General features: G+C 38.7%; 1 protein-coding gene across 1 annotated transcript; it reads right to left on the bottom strand.

Annotated features, from left to right (window-relative positions):
* Positions 1-333: 333 nt before the first annotated feature.
* LOC108360904 (phosphate transporter PHO1 homolog 9-like) lies at positions 334-24,415 on the bottom strand. The gene is made up of 2 exons (XM_017613366.1): positions 23,906-24,415; positions 334-654 (listed from the first exon to the last, which is right to left on the bottom strand). The coding sequence occupies exon 1, from the start codon at positions 24,343-24,345 to the stop codon at positions 23,944-23,946; it is 402 nt and encodes a 133-aa protein (XP_017468855.1). The 5' UTR covers positions 24,346-24,415; the 3' UTR covers positions 334-654; positions 23,906-23,943.
* Positions 24,416-25,012: the final 597 nt, after the last annotated feature.

Raw genomic sequence — 25,012 nt, forward strand, 5'->3', positions numbered from 1 at the left:
GCGGCGTTGGCGGTGACGGCGACTTTGACGTTGACAGCGGTTACGGAAGTCATTTGTTCTGGTCGTAATTTGTGATATTGTTTTTGTTGTTGTTGTTGTTGCAGCTGGTGTGCGCGCTGTTGATGAATTTGTTGTTGTTGTTGTTGTTGGTATGTTGTGGCTGCTGCTGCTGCTGCTGCTCCGACTGCTGATGCTGTTGAGGTTAGGTTTTGCGTTGTTGTTGTTGTTTGCTGGTATTGTTGCTGCTGCCTTAATGGCTGCAATGNTTGTTGTTGGTATGTTGTGGCTGCTGCTGCTGCTGCTGCTCCGACTGCTGATGCTGTTGAGGTTAGGTTTTGCGTTGTTGTTGTTGTTTGCTGGTATTGTTGCTGCTGCCTTAATGGCTGCAATGCTGTTCCTGGTGGTTGAGGTGGAGGTGGATGTGATTGTAGTGGTGGTGGCGGTGGTGGCTGCGTTGTTGTCGATGACATTGATGATACGGATGTTGCTGATGCCAAATGTGCGAATTGCATGCGTTGCAGTGTTACCGGCTGCTGGTAGAAGGGATGCGCTTGCGAGTACAGATCTCGGTCTTCATTTTCTTCTAGTTCGTTTCCATCAATTCCCATCGCGCCATCCTCTTCGTGCATTTTCGTATTCAATTTATCACTTGAGCTGTAATGAGAGTGAAAGAAAGAAAATTTATGAGAAACGTGGAATTAAAAAAATTAGGTAACATTAGTAAGTACGTACATAAATTATTTTAAATAGATTGAAAAATTTCAAGACAAAAAATTTTTATTTATTTATTTAGTAGTATCAAAAAAATCCATTAAGTTTTGGAATAGTATTAAATTGAAAAATAAAAAAATTCTACTTGGCAGCGAAATTCATGATCCAAACTCTTTAAAAATTAGCGACGTGAACGTCGAGTAGTAGAAAACCAGATGAAAAACCCTCCTCTCGAAATCACTCCGCACGCCCACAGAAAATGCTCAGTGTTTGGCTTTGTTAGTCTCCAAGGTTGGTATCTTCTTTTTGCGCTATCTGCTCAACCTCACAAGCAAATAAGAGGGCAGAAAAGGAATACGATATTCTCCGAATACTTATTTCCAACCGGTCAGGATTGCCAATTTAACTTTTGCTGGAAGTTTAGAAGATTGCATAGGTAATAAATAGTTCATACTTGTAGTTTTGCCGATGGATAGCTGTAGGATTTCTATGAAAAAGTAGTAATGCGAGGAAAAAAATCTTTACAGTGGAGATCTAAACCGTTCATGCTGCAGACCAATGACCTCAACAACTTTTCCGATATGACTTTAAATTACAATAAAAGCATAAGCTAGCTGGCAAGACATAGATATAAATATACATAAATAACAAAGGATAATGCGTCCCCATTTGCCAACGAACAGGGTTAGATTGTTGAAACGGGCTCTTCCCGGCCAATCCGATACGTGGAACCGGATCCCGCGATTCGCTAGATGCCTGCAACTATAGAGTAAACGCAATCTGAATATTCGACCTCAACACATTACACCAACCCTTCTTCCCAGTCCGACTCAGTCGAAACAGCGCGTTTTCTGAGCCTACCCTAGTTGAGCTTGATGAAAAGGATTGACAGACTAGCCAGACTAGGAAGGGCTAAGTAGCGCCGCTATAAAAAGAGCACAAGTTGACAGGACACTTTCTGGAATTGGCAATAGTCAGGTGGTGTTATATCGATTCCGACTTCAACAAGATCGTCAAACAATTGATATTATTTTTTAAGCTACTTTGTACTGAGTGGATAATTGGTGGTAAGGTCCTCGTTCCATAAACAAATATGTATTAATATGGATTTAGAGACAAACGGAGATCTCTGAAAACTATACGAATTCATTTTCTCAATTACCTATATGTAGAAAAGTAAAGGAGGACAACAAAATCGGCATTACCTAACCATCAATAGACGTCAACCAACTTTTATATCAAACATTCCTACCGCTTTCTTATCTGCTGGTTTGTGGTCTATGTAGATCAAGTACGATTATTTTTTGAACAAACAAATGGATGGCAATTTTTTTCCTTTTCCTGATAAAATAAAAGTAGTTTGGAATGTTTCGAATTTTTTCGAGATTTTGCTACGATTTTTCGTGCACTTTTGGGAATTTTTCAAGACCCGTTGTGGTTTATTTCAAGGGTGCATTTTAGTTACCGAGGAACGACCATAGACTTCAGGTTCTCGGGTGGTTATCATAATTGTTAACAATTTGTTTACTACCCACGCCCTTATAATGCGTGTGGAACAAAAAATGGTGGACCACATAGTGTGCGATTGTCCAGCGCTGGAAAATTTGTATCTGAACTGCTTTGGGGAGGCGATCCTTACTAACCTCGAGCCAGCAACAAAATAGGAATTCCAGAAAATCCTAAAATTCGCTAAGAAGATTTAATGGACTCTCGATATAGTGCCTACATATTCATCTAAATATCTGTGAATGCGAGGCTTTTAATAGCTAGCCGGTTGTAACCTAACCTATGAATTGCCGAAAATTACCTTTTATGTGATAAAATTTTTTTGATTTTTATTTTTAACCGACTTCAAAATAGGAGGAGGTTATCTATTCGTCGGAATATTTTTTTTTTTATGTTACCGCATAAATTTGGAGTACGTTAACCGATTTCCATAATTTTTTTTTTTTAAGGAAAGGGTGTACCTCAGAGGTGGTCCCACACTAATTTGGTTTAGATCCGATCTAGAATGTTAAGGTTATTTTTGAAATTTTTCCTCTGAGGTACCTCATACGTATTTCTTCCGATTATTAACTAAACCGGACCTGAAATACTACTGTTAGAAATATTTCGACTACAGCGCTCGCTATCCGACCTCAAAAAATTTATAAACGTTCTTAGCTCAAGCATGCAAGCAAGTATTCAGTTTCAATACTAAGGCCAGTATGCAGCTCTCAAGAAAACAGACAAGATAAAAATTGCCATTATTTCATGTGTGTGTATAAGGGATTTTGACATCTGATACTTCACATCCTGTTGTCTCACTCTTTCTTCAAGAAATAATGGAACGGGTATATATTTCTGTTGCAAACATGGGTTGCCTTGTGCTATTTTTTCGTAAAAAAAAAAACTTTAGAAAACCGTACTAGAAAGCATAGCAAATTTCTTAAAAAGTGCGTACAGCATAAGGAAATTTGACATACAGACCTTTATATTCCTCATATCGCCATATGATCTGCCAAATAATAAAATTCAAGAGACATTCTATCAAAATCCAGAGCCAAAGACGAACGTAGCGAAAGACTGACAACTTCAAATGCTTTTTATGAAAATTTTAAATGTTAATTAAGAAATGCCATGCAACATCGAAGCCAAGGGAAAGAAGCAGCTAAATATCATAAATTAAACTGAAAGCAGTGGCTATACGAGCATACGTACATACGTAATTGCTCGCATATTTCTATGTGTGTTGCGATGAGTTACAGGTGGAAATTTATAGCCTTGTTTATTATTATCGTTGTACATATATATATGAATGTATGTACATATGTATGTATCTAACTACAACATCGTATACATCACATCGTTTTCCTTGGTACGAAAAGCTGAAGAAAAAGCAAAAGTAGCTTGCGTAATTGCAAAAAAAAACAAGTTAATGCAATTTTATGCTCGCTGCACATAAAGAACGTCAGCGAGTGAGTGCAGACTAGCGGAAACAGACAGACAGACGGTGGAAACAGGTACATGCATGAATGTTGATGTTACAATTGTTGCAGGCAGAGGTAAAAGCACGTGTGCAAGGCCATAAGCGTGATTAAACATGCACACTCAAACACACTTAGCGCACACCGTCTTCAAAAGAGTCACAACTCATAATAATACGTTAGTCAGATAATGCGAAAAACTATATCACTTACCACATGATAATCATATGGGCAGGGCGACTTTACTTTAGGCTTTTTTTTTTAACAAGTTATAACAAAAATTTGCTCCAGCTTTTGCTGAAAGGTAAATAAAAGCTCTGTGTACATTTTTAGCGCATAATCTCAAAAATGCTAAATTTTGAGTTGTGGCTCTTTTGAAGAGGGTGTGCGACATATACAGATATAGACAAGTCCATATGTGCGTGATTGCAGTTATATTTAGTCAGCATTGTGGCAATTTTCGCATAGCATATTTCAAGGCAACTTACGACCGCCAGGCAGCCAGGCAACCAAGCAACGAGCCAACCAGTAATCAGTTAGCATGCAAGGTGTGGTGCGAAATTACAGGACTGCAGTAGCAGTTGCAATTATAATTGCCACATGGTAGGCGCAGACGTGTCTGTGCAGCCTTGAGGACAGAATAATGGAAATAAGGAAGCGTGGCATAGCGAAGAGAAAAAAGAGTAATGAAAGTACAAATGGTACTTATATATGCACAATCAGGTAAATGCAAGAACTTGCTTAAAAAGCGGAAAAATATGGCGACAATGGCTTCACCACTGCTGAGGCAAAAAAATTTGCATGCTGATGGTATGGCCGTCGGTTGATGATGCCGTCAATATTTGCCGCATATAATTGCAGAAAAAACAAAAAACAAAAAGATGCCAAAATATGCTCTAGTAAAACCACAGCACAGCGAGCAGAATGAAGCACGTGCGATTATTATTTCTGCCAGCAGAGTCTCATGGCTGAAGGCGATCTGCTGAGTTGCATATTTGCATGTGTGCAAGTTCGTTTATTTATGTTTACATTTACGTAAGATCAATGGCGTTACAATGGCAGAAATATTAAATTGTCATAAAGTCGGGGTGGAGGTCAGTTCACGCAATTTGGAAATGCAAATTCTTACTATTTTATAATTGATGTGGGTTTCTTTCACAAAGCCCAGTCGTCTTACCAGGATACAGTGGATCTCTATAAGAGTTGGACGACACCCTTTGGTTGTTGGCTTGAGTCGAAAGCCCTCCCTTACCTAAACCAAGTAAGCACCGAGCCCACCTACGGCCACAATAGTTTACTTAATAGATGTATAGTCCGTGAGCAAACAATTCTTACCGACCATGAACAAAATTTTATTAGATTATATAAAAGATTTCAAAAATCATTGAAAACATCTTTAGACAAAGAAAAATGCAGCCCAACAAAAGATCAGATCTGGTTAAATTCATTAAGAGCGCAGGCAATTGCTCCATTTCGTGTAAACATTTCAAAGTTCCCTTCTTGGAACATTTATTATTATATTATTTTCCCAAGAAGGGTAGCAAAATCAAAATTTCCCTGGAAACGCCATAAATAAAAGTTAAACAAATAATTAAACTTCTCCTTTCTAAGGTTAAAGATTTAAATAGAGTAAACGAGTATTATATGATGGAAGAGGATCAGTGAATTTAAGAACCGCAATGCTTACCTAAAAGCTTAAACAGACGGCAGCGTTGACCCGGACTAACTCAGACTTAATCCGGATCAACTGCAGTTAATTCCCTGGACTGATGAGCGTTATTTTTTGAAGCGCGGCCTAAGGCCGCTTACGCAGACAGGAATTCTGTTCAAAAATACTGTGTCGCCTGATCTAGTTTAGCCTAGTCAAAACTAGTTTGTCCTAAGATCGGGTAGAACCGAAGTAGATTGATTTCTAATTCTCATTTATATTCCCCCTTGACTGAGAAGAATGCTTATTTCTCATTTATATTCCTCCTTGACTGAAAATAATTTTTATATCGCATCGGTAAACGTTTCGCTCTGAGAGCAACCAATAAAGCATTGTTAAAAAGGTTTCGGTTAATCTGCGACTGTTACTGTATTTCTCCTACGATAAGTGTTATTATTCGAGCATTTGAATTGGTTAATAGTTATCTTCGAGCTCTGCTTTATAAGGCACAACACCGTCAGACAAAAAAATTATTAAAAATCAACGAGATTTTCTAGCGTCTTGCACTTTATCCTATTAAAATTTAATGGGCTAAAAAACTGCATACTTAAAAATTTTCTGAAATTTCTTATTAAACAGACTGAAATTTTTTAGTGATTTTGGTAAAATTTGTTGAATTTTTAAAATGTTTGTACAAAGTTTGTACTAGACATCGAATAAGCAAAAGAAATATAGCCAACACAGGCTAAAATAAAAAGTTTCATTTATTTCTTTTACCACTGTTAATAGATATGTATTTTCGAGAGTAATTTTTAATTCACCCGCCGCTGCTTATGTGTAGTTAAGTGTGAGTGCTGACTTTCATGTATAAATGTTATTTTTCAGAAAATGCTCGATCACCGTAATCTGCGCTTTGCATATATGTAAATATGCATATTTAAAATTCCACTTTATTTACAGCCATCATTTTGCTATTCGCGCAGAAGTATGCAAATATCCTTTAATGATCATAAGGATAATTTCCTTGTTGTTTTACTTCTTCTACCTACTTAACCAATCAAACAAATTGTGCCTACTGGCTGTCTCATAATTAAAAACAAAATATAACCAACAATGTAATTTCCTCTTTAAGAATGCAATTTTATCCGCTGCATACGCGCTTTTCTTTAATTACTCTCTCAAATTTTGAGCATTGCGGTTAAGCTGCAGCTGCTTGAGGCACAAAGGGGTTTAAAATTTTGCCTGCAGCTGCTCAGCTTTGAGTCTCCGTTTTCGTAAAGGCGGTTTAATTGACAAGGCCAGGCCGCGCGAGGGATGTATGTTTGTAGGTGACGAACTGGAAGCAGAATTAATGAATGACATTTAAGGAAGAAATTGAAATGGTTTTTTTTATTGCCGGAAAACTTTGGTATGCAATTATGAAATTTGTTGTTATTATTTGCTGTTGTTTTTCTGCAAAAGATGCAAGATATTTCAAATAAGTGGAGCGAAGGAGTTGTATTTGGACGTATGTATGTAGACTAGGGTGGTCCAAAATAAGTAAAATCGGAATTGTGAAGCCCTCACCACATAGGATTGTTTTATATCGAAAAAAAATATATATAAAATATAACTTTTTTTATTTTGGAAAGAAAAAAATATTTAGAGGTCGCTCAAAGCGCTTAAAGTTTTCCATGTATTTTATTTGGATCAAAAACAACTTTTCGTAGAAGTGGTATGGAGTTCTTGAAAATCAATATTTTTCGATCGGAAAACTCTGGTTTTCTTCAGGAGACTTCCAATAATACTACGCAATTGTTTTTTAAACAGAGCATTAATATTCACACTTTACTTTTTCGCATGCATTTTTTTGTACCACCCTTATATACACAGACTATGCTCAAAGTTCGAAATACATATGTTTTTCAAATGCATTATACTACTACTAATTAAAATCTATTCTTAGAAACAGAAAAATTTTGCTAACACATAATTTATTTCCATTTCGAGGTTGCGTTTAGTAACTTTTTTTTTTCAACTCGACTTCAGCTCTTTTTCCTCTCCAACCAAGCATGAGTGTATAATTAATATTTTAGCGAAATAAGGAGTTTTTTTTTTACTCGATTTCAGCTCTTTTCCCTTTTCAACCAAGCATGAGTCTATAATTAATATTTTACCAAAATAAAGATGCGTGCTATTTAATTTGATCAAGTTTTCACTTAACTTCATTTAAAGCTATCGTTTTGACGTAAAAGCTTTGCATAAAAAAATCTCATTGCTAAAAGTGGAAAGTGGAAAAGCTTTCACGCAAGTACACAAATTAAATATGTAGTGCATTTGGCAAGCGTTGTAAATAGCAAATTTTTCTTGCTATGCCTTACTATTTTTTTTTTATCCAAAGCCACTGCACTGATATCATAAACTTTCGCAGAAACCAAATACAAAAAAAAAACGACAGGAAAAAATTACAGCGAGTCAGCAAAAATTGTGTCAAGTGTCGGATTATGTAAGGCGAGACTTATTCGAATTGAATTGTTATTGTTGTCGGTTGCACCAGCACTCATTGAGTTGTGGAATAAGTAAATGCAAAAGCAGTTGCCATGCACGGCTTTAAAAGGGGATTTGGCAGAGGTGCAAATGATAAGCGTACATACATACATATATATGTGAGTAAGTATGGATGCACTTAAGGATATATGTATGTATGTCTATATGTAAATATGTATGCATGTAGGGGTTTGTTTTTCGCTGTCCGCAAAGTTCTATCAAAGTTCTATAAAAACAACTGTCACAAGCACAGAGTTAACGTCTCTCGCTTCGCTTTCCCCTGCTGAGCCCCCCCACCCAACGCCTCTGCACACTCAGCGAAACGGAGCAGCGTTCACAAGTGGAAAGAGGTGGTGCTGAGGTTTTTGTTTTTTTTTACGCAGTGTCTACTCGCAGTGCGACTAATTTTCACTAGAAGTACGCATCCAATTAAAATCCCAACACAATTTAAAATCCATTTAAAAGTTTTGTGAAAAACAGAGTGCAGAAATAAAAGGCGTTGAAGACAGCTGGGGGAAAAAAAGGAAAAAGAGTTGCAGGCGTTCGGGAGGATATAGGGTATGTATATGTGGGCTTAAAGGAGCTTTAATGGCAGATTATTCTATTTCACAAGATGATTTTACCAAAGAAGTGAGAAATGCATTGGTTGGAGAGAGCAAATGGAGGAAATTACGACGTTGGCGCATCATCGCTTATTTTGAGTGACACTGACAATTGCCGCTGGCTTTTTGGAATTTGTTAAGTGTGTGTGCGGTTTTAGCACTGCTTTGAAAAGTTTAATCTGAGATAAGCAAATACATAGTTAGGTAATGATACTTGAAAGTGCAACGCTGATGTAGGTTACATGTTCACCGTATATGACTCCACGCTGCGGGACCTATTTTGGGGAAATTTCGAATTGTTTGGCAATTAGGGCTAACTTTCTTCAACCGAGGAAAAGGGAAAAGCTTAAACTTTCGCTTGACTCTTTTAGAAAATGTTCACTTTTCACCTGCGTTACATTAAGTCTAATGAACCTTACCATCTGAACTGGGGGCGAGAGAATAGCTAAAGACTGAGTTGCCTTATAAAAATACCTACACAATATTTCATCCTTGATTTGTTTGTAAACACAGTCATGCCTTCAAATTCGGCTTTGTCCAGGTCTTGAGCATTACATAGACGGCGGACAGCTCTTTAATGTCATATGGGAGGATATTTAGGATGTCCCGAATGACACGAAATCTGATTGTGAATGGGTACAACTGAAATTTTCTATTAGAAGAACACCCTGTTATAAATCAGTATAAATTGAGAAGAACGTTCAAAGCAGTTTTTTTTAACGACGCAATGCTTTATAAGAACTGGCCCACAGACCTCTGCTCCATATGAATAAATGGCTCGGACTATAGCCGAATGGACCCAGAAAAACTTTTAACAGTGTGAAATTAAAAAAATAATGCGAGATACTAGGAGGTATAAAATCACAGTTTTAATTGCGAAACAGACAAGAAAAGTAAAAGGAGCAACGGGGTTAAAACTTTGTAAAGACTTCGGCTGAACTTCGAAGGTCGCGCGATTGCCGATATGCCTGTCTAAGAGTACTTTTCATTTCAGATTCAGAGGAAAGCTCGGAGGAGGGCACATTTAAAACTGAAGATGTGTTGAAACGTTACAACGCATAATAAACGCCCAAGGAGGTAGCAAAATAGAGTAGATAGCCCCTTCTCGTGGTAGCAATTCTTATTACTTACAGGTGATAAAAGATGAAAAAGGCACTGAAGATAAAGTAGTATGCGCTATCAGTTCGTTTCGGCTTTTTAAATCTCCAGATAAAGGAAAATAATATCAACCATTGCCACAATAACTCCCGGGATAACGGGAACAAAATTAGCGATGGCAGCCTTTCTTGAAGAGGAAGACGTCTTTCGTATACGAACCATCTTTTAGTTATCGCTGAAGCAGTGAAAATGGCTGCACGAGGTAGTCCTCAGAGTGGTGTTTAATCAACTTTGATATGTCCTCGAAACAATGGCGAAATCGTAACCTTTAAAGAAGACTCCGAAACGTACATTGAAACATGAGCCGATATCTCGGAAAACTAATTCACCTGTCTCGGTAACGAAGATCCTCATCATCTCTTCAAGAGCCTATAGTGCCAGAACAGGGTAGTATTCTGGGAGCTGCGGAAGAAGGCGAATGTGCGAGAAAGAGAGATGCGAAAGCATTTTTTCACGAGTTGAGCAAAAGCTCGAGCAAGCAATCGCGGAATTTACTATGCCTCTCAAATCCGAACGTTCACCTTCTGATTGTGGGTTATGTTTAGAGCATCGCATAATGATTGCCATAAAACCTGTAAAATGTGTAGAGGTAAAGGTGTGGGGAAACTCTCACCTGGCCCTTGGTTACAATGGGCCAGTTTCTCAAAGCTTACGCTTGAAAGCTTATTTCTAAATGGCTTCCCTATAATAGAGAAAGCTGTTTTTTATAACCCAAACAAATTCCATTCGTATATATGTATATACGAGTATGCGACATTAAATTTAAAACCGAATCAAATAAATTTTGTGACTTGTGGCTCGACGCGTGAGAAAAAGTTAAATCAGCCACTTGGCTCAAAAAGCTTCCTAGTGTCAACTAACACTTTTGGATATCAACAAATTTGAAAATGTCAACTGAAATTGCAAACTGCAGCAGCTAGAAAATATAGTGAATACAAATAGTAGAGAAATGCTGCCAAAAAACAAGAAGGAACGCACAAAAAAAAATACTAAAAACAGGAAGCTCCAGCAAAGTGTGGTTAAAATTCTTTCATAGCGGCTCTGCTTGCTGACGATTTGCAATTGCGGCGGTCAAAGCGATGTGTTGGAAAAGTCGTTTAAAAAACCAAAAAACCGAGAGAGAGAAAAATGAAATCAATAAATTTTTCAGAATTTTCGTGCACAATTTTCTTTATTTTTTTTTAACTCGTTTTTAGATTTAGATTTTCACATTTCCCATCGGCACAAATATGAAAGCTTAAAATTCGTGCAAAAAATGACTGAAATAGCTATGCGAAAATATGTGCGCAAACGAAATACATACCACACTTTTCCCAAACGAAGCAAAATTTTTGAAAATTTCAATTTTACTCGTGACACGGTTGCATATATTGCGTTAAGTGTCAGTTGGCAGCCGGAATGTGCGGAAATAAAGGAATAACTGTGCAGCAAGGCGCAAATTGATACACATTGTGCATACGTACATACATACATATATATATGCATACAAACATACCAATAAATATGTCCATATTCGGCAACTTTTATGACTTTTTAATAAATACGCGCTTCTGATTTTTTTTTTGTTTTTTTTTTTTTTTAAATGAAGATAGCTGCATGGGTGTCCGTTAGCAAGAAAATGGTAAAAAATGACGCGGCCCGTATAGCATAAATTGTATTTTCAACTGTCAATTTTATAGCCTCAAATTAAAAACAAAAAAACCTAGTAAAACGTACTAAATTCACTTTTTATTAAGCTTCGGTTTTTTGATGCAGAATCGCAAAGATTTTAAAAAATTTGCTACCTTCATTGATTGAAGAGTAAACATTTTTGCATTATCATCACTTGCTATATCCGAACTGTGGATTTCGTTTACGAAGACGGAGCGAACATGTGGTATGAAATAGTGATGTAAAAATATGTAAAATTTTACTTACTCTCAGACTTCTAAATTTGAACGTATACTCGGTATAAGCAGGTGGGATGTTTGGCTTAATAAACAGATGAAGTAATAAAACAGCTTTCTCGCTTTATTTTCTGGCATTCGGCTGCCTAATAGTCACATTTTATAGGCAAATTTTCAAATGAGGCACTGCCAAAATCTTTCTTCTAATTCCACCATTACTTGGACATTAAAAAGCAGTTTCAGAAATGAACTAGTGTCACTTTATTATTATTATTCCTTTTTCTAAACGGTTATAATGCCAGCAGTTCATAATTGTAAATGGAAGGGAGGGGGGCGGAGGACGCGACGCTGGGCACTTTCAAAATTGTACACTGACAAATCCGTCCATTTAACTTGTTCATGTACTACTTTGTGTTAAACTGTAACTGAGTGACTACCTATGTGCACTATTTTGCTTTATTACTCAATTATTCAGTTTTAAAGTTGGTCTTATTGCTCAACGAGAAATGAAATAAAGCAAATTTTGGGTTATTTCACATTCAATTGGGAAATAACACAAATTTGCCTTATTGCCGTTTGTGTTATTTCACCCCGCACTTAGTAGTGCTCCACCATTATATTTGCTGAGCAGATTCTATAATGTTGAGTTCCGTGAGTATGAGTGCAGGCTTGATTCCCGCACCGAGTCTTGAGCTTACACATTGCCGAATCTTTACTGATGGCTCCCAAATTAGTACAGGCTAGGGATTTAGAGTCCGTAACTCGTATAAGGGGAATACTAGACTTCACTTTTCTTTAGTTTTCCAAGCCAAGGTATTGCCAATCCTCCAGGTCAAGGCCTTCGAAAATAGGTTGCAATGCAGGAGTTTGCGCGTCTGTAGCTCTCATCGTTTCCATGACCCACCAGATGATGACCAGTGCATGCGGCGGTAATCATCAATAGCCTCACCACTGCCAAGGGTAATACAATTGCAAATATAGGAGAGGTTTCCATAAACATTTAAAGAACAATTCCTTTATGTTTCTTCGTGCTCCCCTTCCTCTTATTTTGCTCTCTATTTGTCTTCTTCTTTTCCTACTTAGTTCTATTTAACAAAATTTGTTTTAGGAATTTCGACTTCTACGTGCTGCCAAGTGCGCTTTACTTTGGAATTATGCATTTGTATGTTTTCACACAGAAGCGAGTTACTGCGAAGAGTGTCAAAGGCGGCACGGCGTATACGCAACCTCTTCGCGATGAACTTAATTTACAGCCGAACATGGCGTATACGTAACAATTGCAGGACTTGAATTGCATTTTTTTTTTCGTTCGTTGTTGCTTGCTGTGCTGATAATGGCGTAACATTGACTTAAAGTGCCTGTGTAACCATAAAGAGAACAAAAAAAAAAAAGTAGAAGGAAAATCCTTATTGCTTGTAAAGCTGGCGCACATTGAAATTGCTCACTCGCTAAAAGCGTCACCTTGGCGCTCGCAAAATGCCATTTTCGCTTCACATTCGAACGTTCTTAACGTTGCTGGCATTCAGCAGATTTTTCGGAAGCTGTAAATTTGCGTTGTTCAGTAGTTGCGATGGAACGTCATTATTACGCGGTGTTTATTTTTTACTTAAATAAAATTAAAATAAATTAACAAAACATCGCAAAAGCTGAATAGCGAGCACACGAAAAAAAAAATAACACGAAAAAAATATCTAAAATGCGAATAAAATAGCAAATAAGTCGGCGTCTAACAAATGTGAACAAAGCGAATTTAAATCACAAGTCAGTCAGTCAGTTACTCAGCCAGTTTTTCAATTTGAATGCTCGCCATTCACCTGCACCAGTACCGTTTGCAGGGGCAGCAGGCGGCTGTGCTTTGCAGGGGCAGCGCAGCGCAGCGCTTTTGTGCCAGCAGTCGAGCATTTGTTGAACCATTGACTGAACCTCAGGCGCGCCGATTCGAGACCTATTCAATGCTTGATGCTATAAATTTTGCTCTTTGCTTCTTCTTCTTCTTTTTCTTGAATTCCATTCCATTACATACATACATACATATTTATATATATATGCATGTAAATTCCTTGATTTGTATATTTAATGGCATTTGCATATAAAATCGCATTCGCGATCAGCGCCAAATGTGAGTACAAGGCAAGTAAGCAATGTAATGGATGCAACAACAACTTTTTTCGCATTTGTGTAAATAAGCAAACAAAACTAACAAAAAAAAAAAAAAAAACAAAAACAAATAATGACTGTAAAGGAGCGATTGCAAGTGAAGAAACAGAGGTCGTGTGGGAGAGAGAGTGCAGGAATGAAAACAGCAAGAAATTGTTGTGCAAAGACTTAGCGCTGGCAGTGTTGCCAGCTTAACATTAGCAATTTATTTTTTAAGTAGCACCTTTCCCTTTAGCCGCCACGCCGTTGCGCCAAATTCTTTTGTAGCGTTAATTAAAGGCGCGCGCCTAAAAGTAGACAGCGCATTAACACAAAAGTAAAAGCAGTTAAAGAAAACGAAAGTACCAAAAACATATCGGTATCACATACTCTATGTAAATGAAGTGGTGTACTTAGGCAAAACAGAGGTGAAACAGAGACGGTCGAGGAGGAGAGTAGGAATGTATGTAGAACATAGCATTGCTTTTAAAATTCGTTTCAAATAAATTTATTCATTCATTTGCACATTCATTCATTCATTCATTCATTCATTACCAGCTGGAGGCAAGGACATTCCGTTTTGTAGCTGCACGCCCGCACTTTCGCGTCACCAAACGCTTTGCGCATTACATTTCGCATGCCTTCAAATGCCACTCACTATTTGCGTGTGTGTGTGTGCGCGCTTTTGGTGTTTTGATTGCTTCTGCGCTATGTAGCACACTTTTAATTGCGTACTTTTTGGTGCCAGCACGAGTATCAACTTTAAACAAATAAGCTTTTTGCATAGTTAGTCGCAAACGTGAATGCACACACACACACACACGAGGCGCATAAATGCTACACACTCGCATGCTAATTGCCCTTGTGTGCGCGGCTGATAGTCGCCTGAGTGTGGGCGTGCGGCTTTAAAACGCCTAAAATGCTGCATGCTTATATCGTTGGCCAGCTTGCTGTGTTTGTACGAAGCTATACACCCACACACACACACACACACACACACACACACATGCATTGTATATGAGCATTTGCGAATATAAACCAGCATTTTACCAAATAATTAGCAACGAAACGCTTTTAATTAGGTTATACCGTTAGCATACAACAGTGCACTCGTTGTTCCGCCATTTGCCTAGGTGTGTGTGAAGGTGAGTGCAAGCGTACTCGTTTGGCGAGTGTGCAACCGCAGTTAAATATATAACCTTTGTTTTATTTTTGTTTTATAACTGTATTATCTGCTTTAATGCTTGTATGTGCAACATTAAATTGCACTAATTACCGTATGTGGATATTTGGATATTGTCAGAGTTCATGACTATGCCCCATTCCGAGAGCATGGCGTCATGTTTTAAAATTTGTTTTTGAGCGGATGAGATTGCGACAATACTTAAATTTCACATGGCAAACGGCGTTATTTATGGCACTAAGCATACGCTCGGGAGTATGCCTAGAAAACTGGGGGAAATTATAACAAACTCACTGCTTAAGGTTTCATGAGGAAGAAATCTTGTAAGGATATAAAACTTAAGGGTCGCAGAAAGCGCAAAAAAATCCAATGTCAGTGACTGGAACCTGTGTAGCCATTATCTAACGGACTTTGACTTAAACCCCAAAAAAAAAGGAACACCTTCTGCTATTGCCACTAAAATTGTCATGAAAAATTAACTTTCTCTTGCTTCCAACATATTCTCCATTTGACTGTGCTACCGCATTATTTAAGCGCCCTACATTTGCCAGAGCCATCGGAACATCACTTGCAAAAACGCTTTAATTTAGTTGCGCTTTTTTAGCACAAAAGTGCTTTTTGAGCGCTCATAATTTTACCTGAGCACAATTCAATTTACATTTGCCAGCATATTTTGCCACCCTGCGTTGTTGTGTTACTGTTCGTAAATTAGCCTTTTTGTTCCACCCTTTCTGCGCTTACCTTTGTGCATTTTTCATGCTTTTGTTTTTCTTAAGCTGATTAACGTTTTTGTATATGCAGTAACTTGTTAAGTGTCATAATGCCATGAAATGTATGTTAAGTAAAAGGTGAGTAGTGATGTTAAAAAGGGAGTACAACGGGGTGTTTGGGTGTGCTGAATGCATATTCAAGCATGAAAGACTGAGTGAATTTAATTACGTACATACATACATATGGCTTGGCAGGTTGAGAGCTACATCTGCATAGCAGTAAGAAATAGGCTCCTAGTTAAAATTTTGTTGTTACTCGTGTGGAATTTAAGACAAAAGGAATACAGTGTTGTCTAAAAGAAGCTTCAAAAGCCCATTGAATAGCATAGCTTGAAAACACCAACAGTGCTTAGGGGGTCGCTGTAGAAATGTACCAAAACCAAAAATCGGATCGCGCCTCTTTAAAAGAAATATATTAAAATAATTTTGTCAGCTTGTGAATTAAAGTGCCAATTAAAAGCTATAGGCCAAAATGAGGTACTCGCTTGCAGCCGGAAGCCTACATTTTTAAAATTGAAGAATGATTTTCCTAGTGGGTTTTTCAGTGAAAAATTTGACCATGAAATTGGCGGTATGTGACCAATGGCAGACATCAGTTACCGCCTCTGTGTGGAGGCAAGTCATGATTTTGGTGTTTATATAAGTTCGCCAGAGTTTCTAAGGCGATGCGTTCAATTAACAAAGCACAACTAGCAATGCTAACTACTTACAATTTAATAAGTTTTCTTTATGTGACAGGTGAGAAGTGCATGGAATTTTTGTGTGTAGATATATATTTGTGATGTTCGTTTTTTTTTTTAATAGATTATTAGGCTTGTAGCATACATTTAGGCGCTAAATGTTGGAAAAGTATAGGAAGAATCTCTATAAATAATTCACGAGTAAATAGTTTTGCAATTCCCACACGACTTCCTTCTCCTAATTCGCCTTCGGAAAATATCTCTTTATTTAACAGATTTTTTTCATTCTATATTTGTATGTATATATTCAACTCATATCTCAAATTTCCAATGCCTTAACACATACAAACTCGTACAAAGGCGCACGTTTCTTGTAGAAATGCAACAGCAACATTTGCAAAGCCAGGCAATAATCGTAAATTTTATGTTATTACTTGCATGGAATTATTGCTACGCTGCTTGTTTATTACCGCATTCTCTGCGGTTAGCCATTTCAAGGTGTGAAATGGCGTAAAAGAGGTGCTAAGCATCCATAGCCATCAGTTTATGGCACAAATGAAATATAGTTGTGCATTCATTGGAATTGTTATGAGACGCTTGAATGTTGTTGGAAATATGTAATGTTATTACTGCCGTTATAATTAACAGCTGTGTCAGAATTATCTGTTAGGATAGGCCGTAATAGAGTCGTAAATAGAGGACGTCAAAAGATAGAATGAGGCAAAGTTGCACGCGGAGATCTAGGTCAGATATGCGGAAAGTGATTGGCATAAAAGTTAAATACTATACACTTACAATCTTGGTTTAAGAAGTTGCTGTGAAAATAGTAAATATATATAAGTATCTGACAATGCACTTGTTCTTGCGTCAATAAAACAGCGCCATTGGCAGGAGAGTGCTTGAACAAGAAACATATAAAAAAAAACCTTATCTAGAAACCGATAAATGTATGAAAGTTTTACCTTTTCTCATTACAAAGTCAAAAAAGTGGCCCAGCAGTACTGGATTCCGCGCGCAGCCAGTGCAAGTGGCTGCCAAAGTTTACCAACTGCCTAATGAATATTCAAATCGCGAGCAATTTTTTGTTGACTTTTCGTCTGCGCACTTGACTTGAATTGTTGCTCTTCGTTGCTTTGTACTGCGTCTCCCCTCCCTTCGAAAACTCTCGCCACTCTTCAGCCGCCCCCGCCTCTGTGGCTTTCCCGCCGCGCAAGTCTTCTGGCTGTTCCGTCCGCTGCTGCTATTCATTAATTCTGAATGTAACTTTGGCTGCACTTGCGCATCGCTGCATTGCACTTTGCTTATTCTAACGCCACCGCATACATACATGCATACATACAAACTTGTACTTGTGGGGCACCCCCATTCCAGCCCCCTGACTTTAGCCATTTATTCTTTAGGCAAATCGCTCTTCAACCAACTCACTCGCTTCCATTTCACTTAACTTTCTTCTTGAAAATACAGCACGACTTTTGCCTTGACTTTGCTGTTGCTGCAGCCAGCTGCTGTTGCTTTTGTAGTTGTTTTTGCAAATGCACTTGCGCTTGCGCTTGCTTGTTTGGTATTCAGTGAGTCATCGCAAACTTCTCTTGACTGATTTCTTTATCAACTTGACTTTACGCGCTTCAGTTGCTATTTCAATTCGCTTCCATTGTTGCGCTCCGCTCTCTGCCGGCGCGCGCTTTTGTTTTACTGCCGTTGCATAGCGACGATGCGATTAATGCAATTTTTTTTTTTGTGCACACTAAGGCGGAGGAAAGTGCAGTGTAAAATGAATGCGTGTGTGTGTGTGTGCGCATTCATGTATTCAAATGCTTGTAACTACACTTGAACACATCAGCTCGTTCACAGACAATTGAATTTTTTTTTTATGTTCAAGAATAAAGTTGACTTAGATTTATAGACTCTGTCAGAATCGCATGTAAACTTTAAGAGAATTTAGCTAAAAAGATATACTTAGAAATAAAAATGTGTTATGTGGTTACTTTGTTAGCGAAAAAAAAAGTTTAACATTTTTCTCAGCAATAACTTATTTTAAGCTTTAGAATTGGATCTGGCTTTAAAGCAAACCGCAGATGTTTATTTGCTGTGAAATATTAATGGAAGTGCTCGGGACACTACCAGCGTTGCCGTTTTGGTCCAAATGGACCAAAATTGGTAGCTTCATTCTGCGTTGGTAGCTTGGTTGGTTTGATGAAGCTTTTGGTAGGCAAAAATGTTTTGAAAATACAACCAAATTGAACATTAAAATTTGTTCGCTTAATTTAAGTTTATACATTCAAAACACTGCCTACACGTATAAGATTTCTTTATTATTTTTTCTATATTTTATTAAGCAGACAATTTTCTGCAAACAAAAACTCACTTCCCAAAGCTATGACCGATTAGCTGTTGAAATTAACGAGAAATTACCTATCGTCTTGAAAGAAAAATTGGCGATAGTCAATTTGCAAAGTGTTAGTGTATTGGTAAAAAAAGGGTGAGTGCATGCAAATTGAATCAAATTTGGATTGTTTTTTTTAATGAAATGCATAAAATGTCTGCTTTTGTTTTTTTCACACAAAAAAAAATTGTTTGATATGAATTGAGCTAATCTCAAAGATATTAACATACTTTACAAAAGTTTTTTAAACAATAACTTAATTATTTTATTTAAAGGCCCGAATTTATTTTGTTTAATCTTAAAGATTGGTGTGAATAATTAACCAATACTGTAAACAATATTATGTGTAGTTTTAATTTTTACTGCTAATTTGTGTAGCTAAAAACACCGCAAACTCGAGAAATCACGTTTTAATGATGAAAAAAGTATGGTAGTTTGGAAATTGATTTGGTAGTCGTTTTGGTACTTAAAAATATTTTTAAGTGGCAACACTGGAGACTACAGGAAAAGAGCTTAGAAGTACTTATATAGATTCCCTTACCAATCAGTTTTCTATTCGAGTCGTTCCATATGAAATCGTTTAATTGAAGTCGCGTACCCATCTTAGATTATTACTAGTACTAGATTCTAGTAATTAGTTTTAATGGGAAGCTTTTTTCACAGCAGTAATATACTTGGAAGTTTACCATTGACTGCCGAGGGACGACCGCTATTAGAAAAAACTTTTTTTTCTGATGTTGCTCGGACCAGAAATCGAACTCGGGACCTAAAAAAGTTATAAAAGCGGCAGGATCCCTAGGCGTCCATGGAAAAAAGTGCCATCCGCATTGGCGAAAAGAGCGCTACAAGAAAATGGATTACCGCAGATTCATTCTCCTCATGTACAAATGGATCTGTGCAAGGCTAAAAAAAATAAGTGGCTACTTGACGCAGATAAGTGTTTGACCGAGCTTTTCATCCATTTTCTGGTATAAGTTTTAATCCTATTACTTATTATTTAATGTTTCGAACAAAACTGCGTTTGAGATAAACATTGGAGCCTTTTTATGCCATTTTCTTATTCGTGCTATCATTTCTGCTAGATAGAAGTGTGTGTGTCTTTATTTCATCTCATGTGCGAGAATGTCTATTAGCGTCAGCCCGGCAATACGGAAGGATGTTTCGTCAAAAGCCCTTAAACGATAAAAGGCTTTGTTTTTTCTTCGCGTATCATTCTATACTTATTGCTTCGGCCTGAAACAAAGCAGCATAAAGTAAGACTAAGCTAAGCATTTTATTTACTATAAAAAATACTTTTACGCGTACCATAGTTGTTGGCCATAATTTTAGACATGCATGCGGGGGCAAATTCCATGCCTTCTCAGATGCACAATCGAAATTGGTCTTAAAACTTAGTTGACCATTAATCAACGCAACTTGGAGCACTAGGTTTTTGGCTTTCCATTTACCATCGTTTATACATATGTGGGCATGTTGAATATCAGCTTTCAGGGCCTTTTTCATTGAGCTCCAACGAGAATTTGCTACCCAATAGCAACATTAAAATTTTTCTAAGTAGTAGTTTTAATCAAAGTTTTACCCCGTAAGTTCCACCATTTGCGAGCAATTTTTAAAAAAAGTTTCTTTAATTGGATTTTTTACAGTTGGTTAAATGCTGACCATATAGCATTTTCGTAAAGCGACCAAGTTAGGTAAGTGTTGCAGATCTTTATAGTAGGGATAGTCCTCATGAAAGCTTAGGTGCGGTCAACATGGTTTGCAGTCTGAGTTTTGCTAATTAATCATTGAACATTTTGTTAATTAATCATTAAACATGCTTTTCCTGTGATACCTTCAATTGTCCCGCTAACCAAGAATCGATCAAGTGAAACTAAGCTTATCAGAAATTTTCGTAGAAAAATATTTAAAAATTGACTCAAAGTAAGGAAAGTGAACACTCAGTGACTCAAAAATGACTTGGTGCAATCACCTAGCGCTCCACACTTTCCGCTCACAGCTTTGATACTGAATTTTAAATTTCATCGCCAAGCGATGACTGATAGCTGACTGGCAGCAAATCAAGCGCACAACTTAGCTGTAAAGTGCAACGACACAACGGATAGTGTGGAGCAAAATCAACAAAAGCCAAAAAAAGTGAAAAAAAAAACGTTACACATTATGCAACTTTGCCAACAAGTGGGAGTTAACGGAGTGTTAAAGCGGAAGAGAAAATTCTAAGCAGCTCATAATTTTGTCATTTCCAGTGGCTTTTTACCGTCGCTTTTGTTTTGTTGATGCGACTCAACGAGCTGAAACGTTAAACAGATATGTAGGTAGAGATACAAGGAAAGGGAAAAGGTGAAGAGCACAAAGCGTGCAAATGAGCAGTGAATGAGGGAAGTGAGCGAAGTGAGAGAAGTGTGTGGAAGAGTGTTTGCGAAAGTGCTAGTGGTATGTGTGTGTGTGTGTGTGAAGCATGCGGCAGCGCATGCAAAGCTGACAGTCAACCAAGCAAAATGATCAAATTTGCTAAAAGCAACTGAAGCGAGCACAAACACAAACACATACCAGCAAGCAAGCATAAGCGAGTGTAGAGTACTTACTTAAACGTGTTTGTATGCGTGTATTGTAACGGTAACTAAGCGGACAAACACAAACAACGTCGCCTTTGGCTAGCCAAGTGCATAAGCGTGTAACAAAAGCTTTCAAGTGCGTGCCAATAGGTAACAGTTTGAGCGCACACACACACCTCCACACACACACACATAAATATGCAAATACATTGGCCACAATCACTCAAAGCAGTGCATATATGCGTGTGTGTGTGTGTGTGTGTGTGTGTGCGTCTAGCGGTTGCCGCTGTTTTCGCAAGCATTTGTGACGCCCTCATGCATACATACATACACCTGCTAGACGTTTCCGGTGTGCGCTTCGTCGCACGATGCAAATTTCCATTGCAATTGCTATTCAAGTGAGATGCATTGCATAAATTTAGGCGTGGCGAGTGAACACAAGCAGCTACAGCCCGTTAAGTGACAGCAGTCAGGCAGTCAGCGAGCCAGTCAGCCAGCCAGCCAAGCAAAGCAAAGCCAAACAGGAAGGAAGCGAGGCAGCCATAAAGTGAGCTGCGTGCAAGCGGCTTAATGCTGTTTCAAGTGTGGCAAAGGAAGCCGGAGCAAGCGGAAGAGGTAGTAAGTGCAAGCACAAAGGCTGCCAGCAGCAGGGACGAACCGGTAGTTGGTATAAGTGCCGCAACAGCAACAGCCGCAGCAGCAGCTGGAATGTATTCAAGCCCAGTCAAGACAGTTGTCGGTGGCGCTGATGCTTAGGTGCTAGCCAAGTTAGTTGCAACGCGTAATTGAGCTGCCATGTTGTGCCGGCTGGTGGTAATGGAAGCGCCGGAAGAGGTGGCAACGCTTGTGTAAATTTCATTTCGACTATTAGATAGTCAGTAAACATATAAACATATCTCAGTGAACATGCTTGTTGGCGCGTGCTTTTGTTGTTAGTTTCTGCTTTTGTGTGTGAAAAATTGAAAACTGCTTTTACGCTTGCAGAATTTCAAAGAGATGCGAAGTGCATGAAAAAAAACAACAGAAAACAGCAAGCAAAGAATTTTAAGTGCGCGACGCCCGCGGGTATGCAACGAAAAACGAAAACTCTAAATTTTCGCTTTTCTCGGTTTTCCTGTTTTCCGTTTTTACACGCGCCTGCCTCGCTCTCCTCCGCTTTGGTTTATGCTCGCTTCTCTGTAACACTTCACTCGCTTTGCTGCCAGTAGTTTCACTTCATTTTGTTAAACAAAGGCGTACGTACAGTCGTTGATAACAAAGGCACTCTGAATGCGTCTAGCTGCGCAACAGCTGTGCAAAGTAGTGGCGTAAATTGAAAATACGCTGTCTACCATGTGCTTTCATGTTATCCACTACCACCACCACCACCACCGCCAATCACCAGTTGGTGCATTTCTGATTTCAATGCATCCTTACAAGCCAAGCAGCCACGTGAGATAAGCGCTGCTCCGGTTAATGGAGTTTTCACCGAGAAACGACTTGGCTAAGTGGTAAAATGAATGCTTTCTACTGTGTTTACTGCCCGTTCTAAGTTTTTACTTGAAGCCGAAAGCGAGTGCAATGTTTTCTTTATTGGGAAAAGCGCGTAGCTGAGGCGCTACAGCTTCGCCAGACTAAGCGCATGTGCGTATGATAAGCGAGTGAGTATTTACTCTACATCAGCTAACAATGGTTTCGTAGATACTAACAGGGTTACGCGTTATTGGATTGCCTGAACTGTGGGAATTACGAGAAGCATCTAAAAAAAAGCAATATTGACAGCACAAAGGACTGTAGCTTCTACTTTCTCTAGTTTTAGGAAGAGATATGCTGCCTCTGAAACTTTGTGAGATTATTTATGTGCAAAGAATGCCTGAAAATTTAAACTGGGCATATACACATACCTTTTTCTTGGAGTAGTGCTGGCCGAAAACTGAAGCTGACTATGAAATTGCCAAGCATTTTCTGCTTGTAAGTGTGAGCATTGTTTTTGCAAAGGCTCTCGAAATTGTTGTATAGGTGTACTGGCTTAAACAGTAATTAGTACTGTCATGGTTTGCTCTGCTTATAAATAGAAGCATTGGAAAACTGTATGAAACTGCGCTGCAACACCTAGTTGGTAGGTCCGATTTTCCAGAGCTGCTACCTTTTTGGCCTCTTTGGGGATGCAGATGGGGGCTTTGAAAGCATGTGCGAAGCTGCTGACTTACATTTCTTAAGTAATACTTTAATATCTTGGCTTCGGTTAATCCTTAAGTGTAGAATGATAGGAGCAAAAAGGGATTGCACACAAGGTGGCGCTAGGTCTCATTTATTAAGTGGCATGCTAGTCGCCTCGCACTTGGACACACTAAATCAAACGGGTATTTACTGCCAGACAAACGGCGATGACACAGCAAGTATTTATCAATAAAAGTAGCTTGTCATAATTTGTTACGGTCTGCGGTCTGCAGCTCTTAAGAATAATGAAAAGTTTGTATAAAATTAATCACAAGTAATGGCAAGTATTTTTTTTTCCAGCTGTTCCATCGCATGGCACCACTGTAAGACTAAAACCATATCTATTCAGCTTTAAGCAGACAATGAACGAGAGAAATTTTTTCCAGAAAAATCAGTTACAGTATTAGGCGTCCTTATGTAGTTTTTTTTTTTAGTTTTTTCGATAGGTCAAATGCAACATGATTAATTTTAAATTAAAAATAGAATAGCAAATATATCTACTCACCAAGACGACTATAACTCCAGCTCGAACACCGACACCTATCAGACACGCATCTCATCGATCGCCGCCTGTGGCACCTGTTGCTGCAGATGTGTGCTGCTGCCGCCAACCCCAACGCCACTTGACGTTGTTGTGGTCGTCATGCCGATGCTGTCAACGACGGCGTTCGAGTGCGCATGCGTGTGCAGATGATGGTGTGAGTGACCTTTGCTGGAGGGCGCACTGCTGACGCCGCTGCTGCTGCTGCCATTCGATGGCGTCTGATCGACTAGATTATTGAGAATACCAGCATTGCTGTTGGAGCCAACGCCACCAGTGCCGGCTCCACCACCACCACCACCACTGCCGCTGCTGGGTGCGGACGAGGCAGTGCGGATGGGTGGGCGTGGCGCGCGTATATGTTGCTGCTGCTGCTGCTGTTGCTGTGGGCCGAGACCGGTCATGACATTGCCGTTCGGTTGATGTTTACTGCTAGCCTGTTGTTGTTGTTGTTGTTGTTGTTGCTGATATTGTTGCTGTTGTTGCTGTTGAGCTTCTGTAAAGATAAAGGCGAAAAATGAAACGTTTAATGGCCTGCAATGCCGCTGGCTATTTTAAAATGGCGGCACAAATGCACACTTCAATATGTACAACAACAATTCGAAAGGACACACTCATAATATGTACACACAATTGTATGTGTATATGTATGCAAGTACAGAAATAGATTTTTACCCACTCTGAACACAAGCACTCGCATTAGATTCCCAGCCATTCGCATGTAAATCACTGCCGCCGACAGTTGCACGCAACATTGCTGCGATTATTGCCACATGTTGGCTTTTGTGCAGCCCTCCACCCGAACACTTCCGCATACATACACACAGCGCTTGAGGCTTTCATGCGCCCACGTACACACACACAAACATACACCGAAGTGTTGTTGGCTTGATATTGGTGGCAGAGCTAAGCATTTGAACAAAAGTTGTTATTGCTGGTTATGGGCATTGTTATTGTTGCTGTTGCAGTTGTTCGCTGCACTAGCATTGGCACGTTAATTGCTTTGCTGCGGCTTTTCCATCGTTGCGCTGTGCCTACCACAATGCAAGCACTAATACAATACAGACAAAC

This window comes from Rhagoletis zephyria, unplaced genomic scaffold, assembly GCF_001687245.7.
Source record: "Rhagoletis zephyria isolate East Lansing unplaced genomic scaffold, Rhagoletis_zephyria_1.1 Rzeph_scaffold_00650, whole genome shotgun sequence".
NCBI lineage: Eukaryota > Metazoa > Arthropoda > Insecta > Diptera > Tephritidae > Rhagoletis > Rhagoletis zephyria.